General features: G+C 43.3%; 1 protein-coding gene across 1 annotated transcript in view; it reads right to left on the minus strand.

Annotated features, from left to right (window-relative positions):
* Positions 1 to 13,821, minus strand: part of camkk1a (calcium/calmodulin-dependent protein kinase kinase 1, alpha a) — a 137,209-nt gene that overhangs the window by 60,845 nt on the left and 62,543 nt on the right. Inside the window, exons 5-6 of the mRNA XM_014136604.2 lie at positions 4,038 to 4,089; positions 694 to 830 (exon numbers count right to left, since the gene is read on the minus strand). Of these exons, the coding sequence (XP_013992079.1) occupies positions 694 to 830; positions 4,038 to 4,089 (189 nt within the window). The remainder of the gene's footprint in view (positions 1 to 693; positions 831 to 4,037; positions 4,090 to 13,821) is intronic.

Below are 13,821 nucleotides of genomic sequence, written 5' to 3' on the forward strand. Positions count from 1 at the left end.
CGTTTGACCCAAGTTAAACAATTCAAAGGCAATGCTACCAAATACTAATTGAGTGTATGTAAACTTCTGACCCACTGGGAATGTGATGAAAGAAATAAAAGCTGAAATTAATCATTCTCTCTACTATTATTCTAACATTTCACATTCTTAAAATAAAGTGGTGATCCTAACTGACCTAAAACAACGAAATTTTTACTTGGATTAAATGTCAGGAATTTTGATAAACTGAGTTTAAATGTATTTGGCTAAGGTGTATGTAAACTTCCAACTTCAACTGTATATTTTTTATATATTTTAAAAAACCTGTAGGAAACGTTATGCAGAACTACTGAAATTCCCATAGAAGAACGTTATTTTCTTAACGTTCTCTCAACTATTTGAGAACATTCCATTGTCAAACCAGTTGAAGAACGTCCCTAGAGCATTACCCAAAATGGTATTAAATGTAAAGATGTTTGAAGAAACTTCTGTTATGAGTAAAGTAATGAAATATCAATAAAATAACTATTTTTTTTGTGAAGTTCCTTAAATGTGCTGAGAATGTTCCAAAGCCAAGCAATTTTCTTGCACCATTCCCTGAACGTTGTGGGAAGGTTGTAAAAATAAGCATAGGACAACCTCGCTCTCACCAAGCTTTAGAAAACATATGGTTCTCAGAACGTTATGTGCTAGCTGGGTAGGCTCTACCCTCACCTCCACCAGTTTGACTATGTTGAGATGGTCCAGCTTCCTGAGTATGGCAATCTCCTGGTAGACCCTCTCCAGGGGCCCTAGGACTTTGGGCTGCTCTCCTTGGACCGCCACCTTGGGTCCTCTAGGAGGGGGGCGACCTGCAGGGAATCACAACAGCCACACAAACCACCAACCTCACGTCAGCTGACAATTCCATTAAATTCAATACAATTTTATTAATCTCTTCAGGCGCAATTAAGAAAGGCAATTTAGTTGAAAGCATCCTAATCAACACCCTCCACAACAAAGTCCCTGTTAGCAGTCTCACAAAGCATATATGAGACACAAGTCATAATTATACTTTCACCAGTGAGTAAGTCAAGTTAAATCACTCATATCTGGGTACATGAGAGAAGCAAAGTGTATACAGGAGTCATGCCACTGCTTAAGATTAGTGTGACCACATTTACAATACCCAATTGTGGGGACAAGGGAATGATTTTGAGGGACATTCATGAGACAGACTAGTGTAGCTTACATAGAACAGCGAGTGTGAAACTGAATGAGATTTTTTTATTCATATTTTAATAGGCTTCATATAGCCTACCATTTGTATTTCATATTAATACTTTTTCTCATTGATTCTGATCACTAACATAGGCCTACGGCATTGCACCAAATCTTGTTTCAAAAACATCTAATCTGTTCTTCAGAACCAAAGATTTGCTTGTTTTGACTGTTGACCAGTGACCAGTCATGACCAGTCCAGTCATCAGCATTGGTGCACAAAAATGGGCGAACATATCCAGATTAGTGACCTGAAAGCGGTTGTTTAATTTTCTATGGGTTTTCATGGCAAAAACAGAGTAGCCTACCTACACTCATATTATCCATATAAAATACAGTTTAGCAATCTGCTACAGACGCATCTTTGCCAGACCTGGTGATGATTCCATTGATTATTTTCATATTTCAAATAGGCCTAGTTTGGGTGAGTATCTAATTATATACCTCAGTGGTTATGTGTCTAGAGATAGCTGTAACATCATACTACCTTCAATACTTATGGGATGAAGATGTAACATATTCTGACAAATTAATTACAATATTTGTGAGGAAGAAAAAAGCTAAAGACAAATCACGCTCTCCATCAGATCCTGTGTTCTCCGCTGTGTACAGGTAGACCATTTGATCCTGCTCGCTCTGGTCTCCAGAGAAGTGAAAATGTGGCATGATATCCTTAGTTGATACTGACTGCTAACACAAATGACTTTCAGCTCAAAATGCAGGTCTAAAACCCAGGTTATTTCTATATCTTGTGTTTTGAAAATGCATCACCGTTTATGGCTTTAATGACAAGCTACATTTGCGCAGCGATTGTGCGCGCGTGTTCAAGGGGGTAGCAAGCTTTGAACCACTCCTTTTTGGGGGTCAAGGGTAAAAAAGTTTGAGAACCACTGAGCTAGCGAACAGATTGCTGATTTCCTGTACAGCTATAAGATTGGGTGCAGCTCAAATGTGAAACTGTATGAAGAGAGGATTTCCATAAATAAATATGCAGCTCAAAAAAATTTGGTGATCAAGACTATTAACTGTTTACTTTTTTTTTTTATTTGACTTGAGACTGGACTTGAAAAAACTTGTGACTCGACTTGCTCTTAGAATGCACGTCTTGGACTTGACTCGAGACACATTTTACTTGGGAGTCGACTTGAGAACGGGATCTTGTGACTTGAGATATGCCTGTGACTCGAATAATAGTGACTTAGGCCTCCTTACTTTTGTAGCTCTTCGTAAGTAGTCCTCTCTAAGCTGTCCTCTCCAAATTTAGCTGGAACTTTGCCCTAAACAATTTGACAAATGTGATTGGTCGACGATATGACATTGGCCCACGTCTTGATTTTGTGCTGCACATAATAACAGATCTCAACAGCAATTGGCAGCAATTGGAGAAGTGTTTTACATCACCAGTGCCATATCCTTATGATATACAGTGCATTCGAAAAGTATTCAGACCCCTTTCCTTTTTACAGATTTTGTTCCTTATTCATCAATCAGCACACAATACCCCATAATCACAAAGCGAAAACAGAAATACCTTATTTACATAAGTGTTCAGACCCTTTGCTATGAAACTCGAAATTTTGCTCAAGTGAGTCCTGTTCCCATTGATCATCCTTGAGATGTTTCTACATCTTTCTGGGAGTCCACTTGTGGTAAATTCAATTGATAAAACATGATTTGGAAAGGCACACAGCTGTCTATATAAAGTCCCACAGTTGACAGTGCATGTCAGAGCAAAAACCAAGCCATGAGGTCAAAGGGATTATCCGTAGAGCTCCGAGAAAGGATTGTGTCGAGGCACAGATCTGGGGAAGGGTAGCCAAAACATTTCTGCAGCATTGAAGGTCCCCAAGAACACAGTGGCCTTCATCATTCTTAAATGGAAGTTTGGAACCAGCAAGACTCTTCATAGAACTGGCCGTCCGGCCAAACTGAGCAATCGGGGGAGAAGGGCCTTGGTCAGGGAGGTGACATCTCTGGACAGACCTGAAAATAGCTGTGCAGCGACACTCCCCATCCAACCTGACAGAGCTTGAGAGGATCTGCAGAGCTGAATGGGAGAAACTCCCTAAATACAGGTGTGCCAAGCTTGTAGCGTCATACCCAAGAAGACCTAAGACTGTAATCGTTGCCAAAGGTGCTTCAACAAAATACTGAGTAAAGGGTCTGAATACTTATGTAAATGTTATATTTCAGTTTGTTATTTTTAATACATTTGCAAACATTTCTAAAAACCTGTTTTTGCTTTGTCATTATGGGGTATTGTGTGTAGATTGATGAGGGGAAAAAAACAATTACATTCATTTTAGAATAAAGCTGTAACGTAACAACATTTTGAAAAAGTAATGGGGTCTGAATACTTTCCCGAATGCACTGTATATCTTGTCAGAAGTGCAACCCCAAAAGACAGGTTGGAATGTATGACTGAAATACAGGACAAATCAACCTTTTTTTGTAAATTAGTGGTGTTTTAATTTGTTGATAAAATTCAGGATTGTTTGATTGCAGGACGCGGGACAAAGGACTGAAATGTGTGACTGTCCCGCACAATCTGGAGCATGTGGTCACACTACTTAACATCCTAACTGTATCCTTTGTTTGATGTTCCTTCCCGAGCTGGAATGTAATTATATAATATATTCCATTTAGAAGACACTTTTATCCAACATGACTTACAGTCATGCGTGTATACATCGATTTCCCTGTACCACCCACACGTAAACAAAGTCACCAACTGAGCTCCAGAGGACCAGAGACCAATGAGTGTTGCATGTGTAAAAGCCAAACCGTGTTCCACGTACGTGGGAATCCATACTGCTTCATCAGCTTCTTCTTGGACACCACCTTCATGGCCTGGAAGAAAGGAGAGGGGGGTGAGATTGGTGATATTGGTGAGCTAACATGCCATATATTTCATTCTGGTCACTCACTCACTATTAGTTGAATCACTATAACAATAAACACACACACACCATACAGTGCACTTTAGTGCAGAACAGATTTGAGTACATCAACTTTATTCAATAATGTTTGTTAATTCATTAATCCATCCATTTATTCATCCATCCATCCATCCATTCATTCATCCATTCATTCCTTTCTTCATTCATTACATGCTGAACAGGATTAAGAGAGAGAGACTAACAAAAAGGGGCTTACTAGATACTGTACATACAGAACAGAACAGCTGTTTTTTTAAAAGGTGTAAAGAAGTCTGAAGTCTTTCAGCATTCAATAAATGTCATATTCATTAGCGTTCAGTACACAATGGTCGGCGTGACACTCGCAGTCAAAGCATCCTAATTTCTAGTGAAATGGATGGCATAATAACATCTCTAACTTCCTGCATTCATTTCGATATTAATAAAAGAAAAGCTTTCATAAATATTGTTTCTTGTGCTAATGACGTACTTAAAATTCCCAGCACCACTCTCTCTGCCGGTGGGTAAGTGATTGCATAAATGACTATAGAAATGAAGTGATACACGGTGGAAGACGGCTTCTGTTAAGGAAGGGTTGACTTCTGTTAGTGACTAGTTTAACTCTACTAGCTACCATGTAGAACACAGTTATGGTAATGACTCCAGAAAGCAAGCTGATGGTCCAATACTGGAGCCTACAGTTTGTTACCATGCAGTAGGTCTACAAGGTGCGGTGGCCACTGGCCATACATTCAAATATAAACTCATTAACTAGTTACCTACAGTAATGCTATTGAAGTTAAATCCTACACTTTCTTCTGTAAGTAAGATCTTTCAATCCTTCAGCTCAGGATAGAATTAAAAACATTCTGTGACATCACATCTTCAGAGTATTCTGGTGTTACATTTACATTTACATTTAAGTCATTTAGCAGACGCTCTTATCCAGAGCGACTTACAAAATGGTGCATTCACCTTATGATATCCAGTGGAACAACCACTTTACAATAGTGCATCTAAATCTTTTAAGGGGGGGGTTAGAAGGATTACTTTATCCTATCCTAGGTATTCCTTAAAGAGGTGGGGTTTCAGGTGTCTCCGGAAGGTGGTGATTGACTCCGCTGTCCTGGCGTCGTGAGGGAGCTTGTTCCACCATTGGGGTGCCAGAGCAGCGAACAGTTTTGACTGGGCTGAGCGGGAACTGTGCTTCCTCAGAGGTAGGGGGGCCAGCAGGCCAGTGGTGGATGAACGCAGTGCCCTTGTTTGGGTGTAGGGCCTGATCAGAGCCTGAAGGTATGGAGGTGCCGTTCCCTTCACAGCTCCGTAGGCAATCACCATGGTCTTGTAGCGGATGCGAGCTTCAACTGGAAGCCAGTGGAGAGAGCGGAGGAGCGGGGTGACGTGAGAGAACTTGGGAAGGTTGAACACCAGACGGGCTGCGGCGTTCTGGATGAGTTGTAGGGGTTTAATGGCACAGGCAGGGAGCCCAGCCAACAGCGAGTTGCAGTAATCCAGACGGGAGATGACAAGTGCCTGGATTAGGACCTGCGCCGCTTCCTGTGTGAGGCAGGGTCGTACTCTGCGAATGTTGTAGAGCATGAACCTACAGGATCGGGTCACCGCCTTGATGTTAGTGGAGAACGACAGGGTGTTGTCCAGGATCACGCCAAGGTTCTTAGCACTCTGGGAGGAGGACACAAGGGAGTTGTCAACCGTGATGGCGAGATCATGGAAGGGGCAGTCCTTCCCCGGGAGGAAGAGCAGCTCCGTCTTGCCGAGGTTCAGCTTGAGCTGGTGATCCGTCATCCACACTGATATGTCTGACAGACATGCAGAGATGCGATTCGCCGCCTGGTTATCAGAAGGGGGAAAGGAGAAGATTAATTGTGTGTCGTCTGCATAGCAATGATAGGAGAGACCATGTGAGGATATGACAGAGCCAAGTGACTTGGTGTATAGCGAGAATAGGAGAGGGCCTAGAACAGAGCCCTGGGGGACACCAGTGGTGAGAGCGCATGGTGCGGAGACAGATTCTCGCCACGCCACCTGGTAGGAGCGACCTGTCAGGTAGGATGCAATCCAAGCGTGGGCCGCGCCGGAGATGCCCAACTCGGAGAGGGTGGAGAGGAGGATCTGATGGTTCACAGTATCAAAGGCAGCAGATAGGTCTAGAAGGATGAGAGCAGAGGAGAGAGAGTTAGCTTTAGCAGTGCGGAGAGCCTCCGTGACACAGAGAAGAGCAGTCTCAGTTGAATGCCCAGTCTTGAAACCTGACTGATTAGGATCAAGAAGGTCATTCTGAGAGAGATAGCAGGAGAGCTGGCCAAGGACGGCACGTTCAAGAGTTTTGGAGAGAAAAGAAAGAAGGGATACTGGTCTGTAGTTGTTGACATCGGAGGGATCGAGTGTAGGTTTTTTCAGAAGGGGTGCAACTCTCGCTCTCTTGAAGACGGAAGGGACGTAGCCAGCGGTCAAGGATGAGTTGATGAGCGAGGTGAGGAAGGGGAGAAGGTCTCCGGAAATGGTCTGGAGAAGAGAGGAGGGGATAGGGTCAAGTGGGCAGGTTGTTGGGCGGCCGGCCGTCACAAGACGCGAGATTTCATCTGGAGAGAGAGGGGAGAAAGAGGTCAAAGCACAGGGTAGGGCAGTGTGAGCAGGACCAGCGGTGTCGTTTGACTTAGCAAACGAGGATCGGATATCGTCAACCTTCTTTTCAAAATGGTTGACGAAGTCATCCGCAGAGAGGGAGGAGGGGGGAGGGGGAGGAGGATTCAGGAGGGAGGAGAAGGTAGCAAAGAGCTTCCTAGGGTTAGAGGCAGATGCTTGGAATTTAGAGTGGTAGAAAGTGGCTTTAGCAGCAGAGACAGAAGAGGAGAATGTAGAGAGGAGTGAGTGAAAGGATGCCAGGTCCGCAGGGAGGCGAGTTTTCCTCCATTTCCGCTCGGCTGCCCGGAGCCTTGTTCTGTGAGCTCGTAGTGAGTCGTCGAGCCACGGAGCAGGAGGGGAGGACCGAGCCGGCCTGGAGGATAGGGGACAGAGAAAATCAAAGGATGCAGAAAGGGAGGAGAGGAGGGTTGAGGAGGCAGAATCAGGAGATAGGTTGGAGAAGGTTTGAGCAGAGGGAAGAGATGATAGGATGGAAGAGGAGAGAGTAGCGGGAGAGAGAGAGCGAAGGTTGGGACGGCGCAATACCATCCGAGTAGGGGCAGAGTGAGAAGTGTTGGATGAGAGCAAGAGGGAAAAGGATACAAGGTAGTGGTCGGAGATTTGGAGGGGAGTTGCAATGAGATTAGTGGAAGAACAGCATCTAGTAAAGATGAGGTCAAGCGTATTGCCTGCCTTGTGAGTAGGGGGGGAAGGTGAGAGGGTGAGGTCAAAAGAGGAGAGGAGTGGAAAGAAGGAGGCAGAGAGGAATGAGTCAAAGGTAGACGTGGGGAGGTTAAAGTCACCCAGAACTGTGAGAGGTGAGCCATCCTCAGGAAAGGAACTTATCAAGGCGTCAAGCTCATTGATGAACTCTCCAAGGGAACCTGGAGGGCGATAAATGATAAGGATGTTAAGCTTGAAAGGGCTGGTAACTGTGACAGCATGGAATTCAAATGAGGAGATAGACAGATGGGTCAGGGGAGAAAGCGAGAATGTCCACTTGGGAGAGATGAGGATTCCAGTGCCACCACCCCGCTGGCTCGATGCTCTAGGGGTATGCGAGAACACGTGGGCAGACGAAGAGAGAGCAGTAGGAGTAGCAGTGTTATCTGTGGTAATCCATGTTTCCGTCAGCGCCAGGAAGTCTAGGGACTGGAGGGTAGCATAGGCTGAGATGAACTCAGCCTTGTTGGCTGCAGACCGGCAGTTCCAGAGGCTGCCGGAGACCTGGAACTCCACGTGGGTCGTGCGCGCTGGGACCACCAGGTTAGAGTGGCAACGGCCACGCGGTGTGAAGCGTTTGTATGGCCTGTGCAGAGAGGAGAGAACAGGGATAGACAGACACATAGTTGACAAGCTACAGAAGTGTTGTTTCTTGTATTATTGTCTCCTGTGTCTTTAGAGAACTGTTTCACTTTGATATCCTTTTTCTTCTGTCCTGATTTTCTCTTTCTTTTCTTCTGTTAACTAGATATTCTTTGTTGTTCTTCGTTAGCTAGCTAGCTTCTTCCAAAAGAGTCCCTAGCAACTGCTTAGCAACTGGTAAACAATTCAGCTTGCTAAGATAACTACAATTTTATGAAAAATAGTTATTTTCAAAAGCCTATCTTCTTTGTTTGTTGCTTGTTTTTTCTCCTATTCAGTATTGCAGTTTTCTTTTGCTTTTTTCCGATGTACTTCACTCTAAAAACCATGTAAATTTCAATATTTGTAGGAGCTCATTTTTCAGCTGCTGCTGTGTTCAAATGATGCGAGAGCCCAGTTCCTTCAGTGGCACACACACACAAACACCTAATTACCTTCTCCTCTATAGCACTAATTAGGTGTTAATTCCTTGCACCTGCGGATTAAATGTATTTTTGCGTTGGCTAATGAATAAGACCCACCTGAAAGCATCACACAGCTTTATTAATGGCAGCATTCATATTCTCCCTGTGTGTGTAATGTTAAGGACATCAGATGCTGTTCAGACACGATGACGAAGGACCATGGATGGTGCATATTTTATAGGAGATCATTTCTATTTCTCCCATTTCTTCAGACAGTACCACCACCATGCCAGTACATTCCCTGACTATGTGTGTAACGTCAGGGACATCAGACTAGTCGTCGTTCAGCGGATGAAAAGGATGAATGGATGTTGCATATCTCAGAGGAGAGATGTTTTTTCATTCTGTTAATTCCACTGCTACAGTACCACCATAAGTAGTGTTGCTAGTTATTCCCTGCCTGTGTCAAAGATCACAACATTGAAGCCTATTCAAGATCCAACAGATCTGCAGATGACGCAATCTCTACTGCACTACACACGGCCCGACATGGACAAAAGGAACATCAACATAAGAATGCTGTTCATTGTCTACAGCTCAGCGTTAAACACCATAGCGCCCTCCAAGCTCATCACTAAGTTAAGGACCCTGGAACTGAACACTTCCCTTTGCAATTGGATCCTGGACGGGCCGCCCCCAGGTGGTGAGGGTAGGCAACAACACATCCGCCATGCTGACCCTCAACACGGGGGCCCCTCTGCGTTACGTGCTTAGTCTCCTTCTGTACTCCCTGTTCACCCATGACTGCGTGGCCCCCCACGACTCCAACACCATCATTAAGTTTGCCGACAACACGATGGTGGTGTGCCTGATCACCAACGCTGATGAGACAGCCTATAGGGAGGGAGTCAGAGACCTGGCAGTGTGGTGCCCGGACAACCACCATTCCCTCAATGTCATCAAGAAAAAGGAGTTCATCGTGGACTACTGGAAACGGAGGGCCGAGCACCCCCCATTCACAGCGACAGGGCTTTAGTGGAGCGGGTCGAGCGCTTTAAGTTCCTCTGTGTCCACATCACTAAGGATCAGTCACGGTCCAAACACACCAACACAGTCGTGAAGAGGGCCTGACAATGCCTCTTCCCCTTCAGAAGGCTGAAAAGATTTGGCATGGGCCCTCAGATCCTCAAAAAGTTCTACAGCTGCACCATTGAGAGCATATTGACTCGCTGCATCAATGCTTGGTATGGCAAACTGCTTGGCATCTGACCACAACGTACTACAAACAGTAATGCGTACGGCCCAGTACATCACTGGGGCCGAGCTCCCTGCCATCCAGAACCTCTTTACCAGGCAGTGTCAGAGGAAGACCCTAAAAATTGTCAAAGACTCCAGCCACCCAAGTCATTCTCTCTGCTATCACACAGCAAGCAGTACCGATGCACCAAGTCTAGAAACAACAGGACCCTGAACAGCTTCTACCCTCAAGCCATAAGACTGCTAAATAGTTAGTGAAATAGCTACCCGGACTATCTGCATGACCCCTTTTGCACTAACTTTTTTGACTCATCACATACACTGCTGCTACTGTTTATTATATGTAACTTTATTCCTAGTATATGTACATATCTACTTCAATTACCTCGTACCCCTGCACATCCACTCAGTACTGGTACCACTAGTATATGGCCAAGTTATTGTTACGCATTACATATCTATTATTACGTGTTTTACTTTTCTATTATTTCTCTATTTTCCTCCTCTCTGCATTGTTGGGAAGGGCCTGTAAGTAAGCATTTCACTGTTAGTCTACATCTGTTGTTTACAAAGCATGTGACAAATACAATTTGATTTGATTTCATACACTGTAAAAAGTGGGATGAAGCCATTGTTCATCTGAAGAGGTTTAACTGATTGGAATGATTGAAAACACTCAGGTTCGTTCAACCTATTCTATTCAATTTGTCTGAAATCAAATAATTATTGGTCTATAGGTTAATCATTTAGTGCTATTAAATTGGCCTGTGTATATTTCGTTAGTCATCATGTATCTTATTTATCCAACTATCACAGGCGCAGCATACAGAACCTATTTTGAGCAGGATTTCTTCTGCAGCTCCTCAGCTGGTTGCTGATGAAGTAAAAACATGTGCTTTTATAAGCCCATTCATCCTAAATGCAATCACGTGTTAAAAACAGCTTTGGTGCATGACTAAAAATAGCTACTATTTTTATTTCTCAAATGGGATTTGCAGTGCACCTCCCATTCACCAATCAAGTGCAGGGAACAGGCTATCAGCGCGTCACCCACCACTTTACAATGTGAGCTGAAGGCAGTATGCATTTTGAAAACATACTTAATCGTTTAAAACCTGAATACTTACTGTCATATTATTAGGGATGTCTTGCCTTGCTCCAAAGTAGCCTATAGGCAAAATCCGACCAACATGGAGGCAATTCTTTTATAAAGACTTTATAGCCAGCGCATGAGTTTCATGTTTGGGGAAGCTTACAATTTATCCTACCATTTCTACCGTTCTGCGTGTCATTTATGATTTTCATATGCACATTTTTGTGGAACAGTTTCATTTCAATAATGTTTCATTTGTCAAAATCATTGTCACGTGGTTAATTATAAAAATCGGAATTAAAATGATACAAATTGAAAACTCAACTAATGCCAGATCACCAGCCTCTGCCATATGGACACATTGATACACCGTGATCCATTGGCAGCTAAAGAAATTATCGCATGGAACTCATTGCCAATAGGCCAATGCAGCAGTAGGCCTATAACTTCCATTGATTTTTCACATCGAGGATTGGTGATTATTTGAGGGGAGGATTGTTGTAAAGATTTTTCAAATAGCTTACTGTGAGAAACTATAGTTTTAATATATTATAATTCGCAATGGATGTTAAAAACCCCTTTCCTAAATGTCCACACTGTAGGCCAGGTACTCCTATGCGTGCTCAGTTGCGCGTGTAACCGATGTGAAATGGATAGCGAGGTGCGCGCTAATAGCGTTTCAATCGGTGACTTCACTCACTCTGAGACCTTGAAGTAGTTGTTCCCCTTGCCCTGCAAGGGCCGCGGCTTTTGTGGAGCAATGGGTAACGATGCTTCGAGGGTGGTTGTTGTCTGTGTGTGCAGAGCTTTGTTCGAGCCCAGGTAGGGGCGAGGAGAGGGACGGAAGCTAAACTGTTACACGCGCGCTCCCTCAACGTTATCAGGCCAGAGAAACCAGACACATGTTCATTGCTCACATTGAGCACTCCAAACAAAGGACAATGAAAACATTTACAAATCTCATAAATTATGGTTATGAAATAAACCAAAAACCTTTCCCAAGTGTAGCAGGTTTAGAACTCTGTAATTAATACATGCATTAACAGAAATGTATGTAACCAAACAAATGACAGGGATTAATGGTACATTTACTAATGGTGACATATGTAATGGGGAATTGACAAAAACATTATAAAAGGGCAAACAATTCAAATCAAATCAAATGTATTTATATAGCCCTTCTTACATCAGCTGATATCTCAAAGTGCTGTACAGAAACCCAGGCCTCAAACCCCAAACAGCAAGTAATGCAGGTGTAGAAGCACAGTGGCTAGGAAAAACTCCCTAGAAAGGCCAAAACCTAGGAAGAAACCTAGAGAGGAACCAGGCTATGAGGGGTGGCCAGTGCTCTTCTGGCTGTGCCAGGTGGAGATTATAATAGAACATGGCCAAGATGTTCAAATGTTCATACATGACCAGCATGGTCAAATAATAATAATCACAGTAGTTGTCGAGGGTGCAACAAGTCAGCACCTCAAGAGTAAATGTCAGTTGGCTTTTCATAGCCGATCAATTCACACAATGAAGTCAAAAGCACAGAAACCAAAGGCACAATCCTAGTCATATTAGCAACCGATCCTAGTTATTGCATTTTTAGATTCCCCAACTTTCAACATTTCTAACAGAGATTTTCATCTCTGTTACATAAGGAACCGCTATCAGGTGCACTGTTTAGAATGGACTTTTCCCAGCTGCACTGTTTAAAATGGTGTTTTCCAGCAAATTGCATTTTAGCAAACGTTTGAAAATTATATTTTATTGGCTGCTTCATTACACGAGTTGCATGTTCTGTTAAAATGCAATACCATAATCCAGTGGCGACCCTTCAATTTATTTATATATTTGGGGGTTTGCCCATTTTACATGTTATTTTGGTCTTGATACGTGTCACATATCAGTTTGCAAACAATGTAAAAAATAATATATCATTGAGTTAATAAAGCCGCATACAAACATGGTCTCTTTTTATTTTTTGAGTAAGGCAGCTCCAAAATGCTGGTGTTTCAGCCTAGCTCAGTGCTTTCTGTGGTGGTGGGGCAAGCCAGCAGAAAATATGGAGCATTGCGCCGTGATTGGCTCAGTGTCTGTCACTCATGGGGACACTACATCACCGCCAAGTCTAAGGGTAGAGCTAGAAAATTCTAGCCCCTTGGGTGCTGCCATAGAGTTACATTAGAAGTGCCCATCCAAGAAGGCTCAAGGTCATTGGCCACCAAATGACATCAAATCACGTTATATGTACAGTAGCTTTGATTGGACTGATCATGTCAACATCATACTTTCAAAATCTTAGCTAGAAGTCATCATCATGAATCAAGTCGACAATCTACTGGCAAATCCTTTTTAATCCTTGTCATATGAAGATAAATAATGAAGAGAAATTATAGATAAAACGTATCGGTGCTCATCAGCCATTGGACATAAACATTAAACAACAAGTTAGAAATCGCAAATTCAACAATGAGTGGTTTGGAAGGAATCAGTGTTACCGTTATAGTTATAGTGTTACCGTTATAGCGCAATTCATGTATTGTTTAGTGTTGTGTTGTGTAGTGGCTTTGCCGGCATGCATCCCACTTTTTTAAATGTTTGCCCCACCAAGATTTACATGCTAAAATAGCTACTTCCATAATCTAAATGTGATTTCTGTCATTCTAAGCACCATGGGTGGATGCCCTAATGAGTTATGCACTCACTGCATATGGGTCCGGTCATGTTGTCGGGCGCCACATTTTCGGAAACCCTCTAATAACGAGCGTGATATGTTAAGGTAGCCAATGCTTGGTTATGATATTGTGGCTACTAAATCTGAAAGACTTGTTGTCACGTCCTGACCAGCAGATGGAGTAGTGGTGTAGTATTTTGGTCAGGACGTGGCAGAAGAAGTCTGTATGGGTTG

Source organism: Salmo salar, chromosome ssa13 (genome assembly GCF_905237065.1).
Source record: "Salmo salar chromosome ssa13, Ssal_v3.1, whole genome shotgun sequence".
Taxonomy (NCBI): Eukaryota; Metazoa; Chordata; class Actinopteri; order Salmoniformes; family Salmonidae; genus Salmo; species Salmo salar.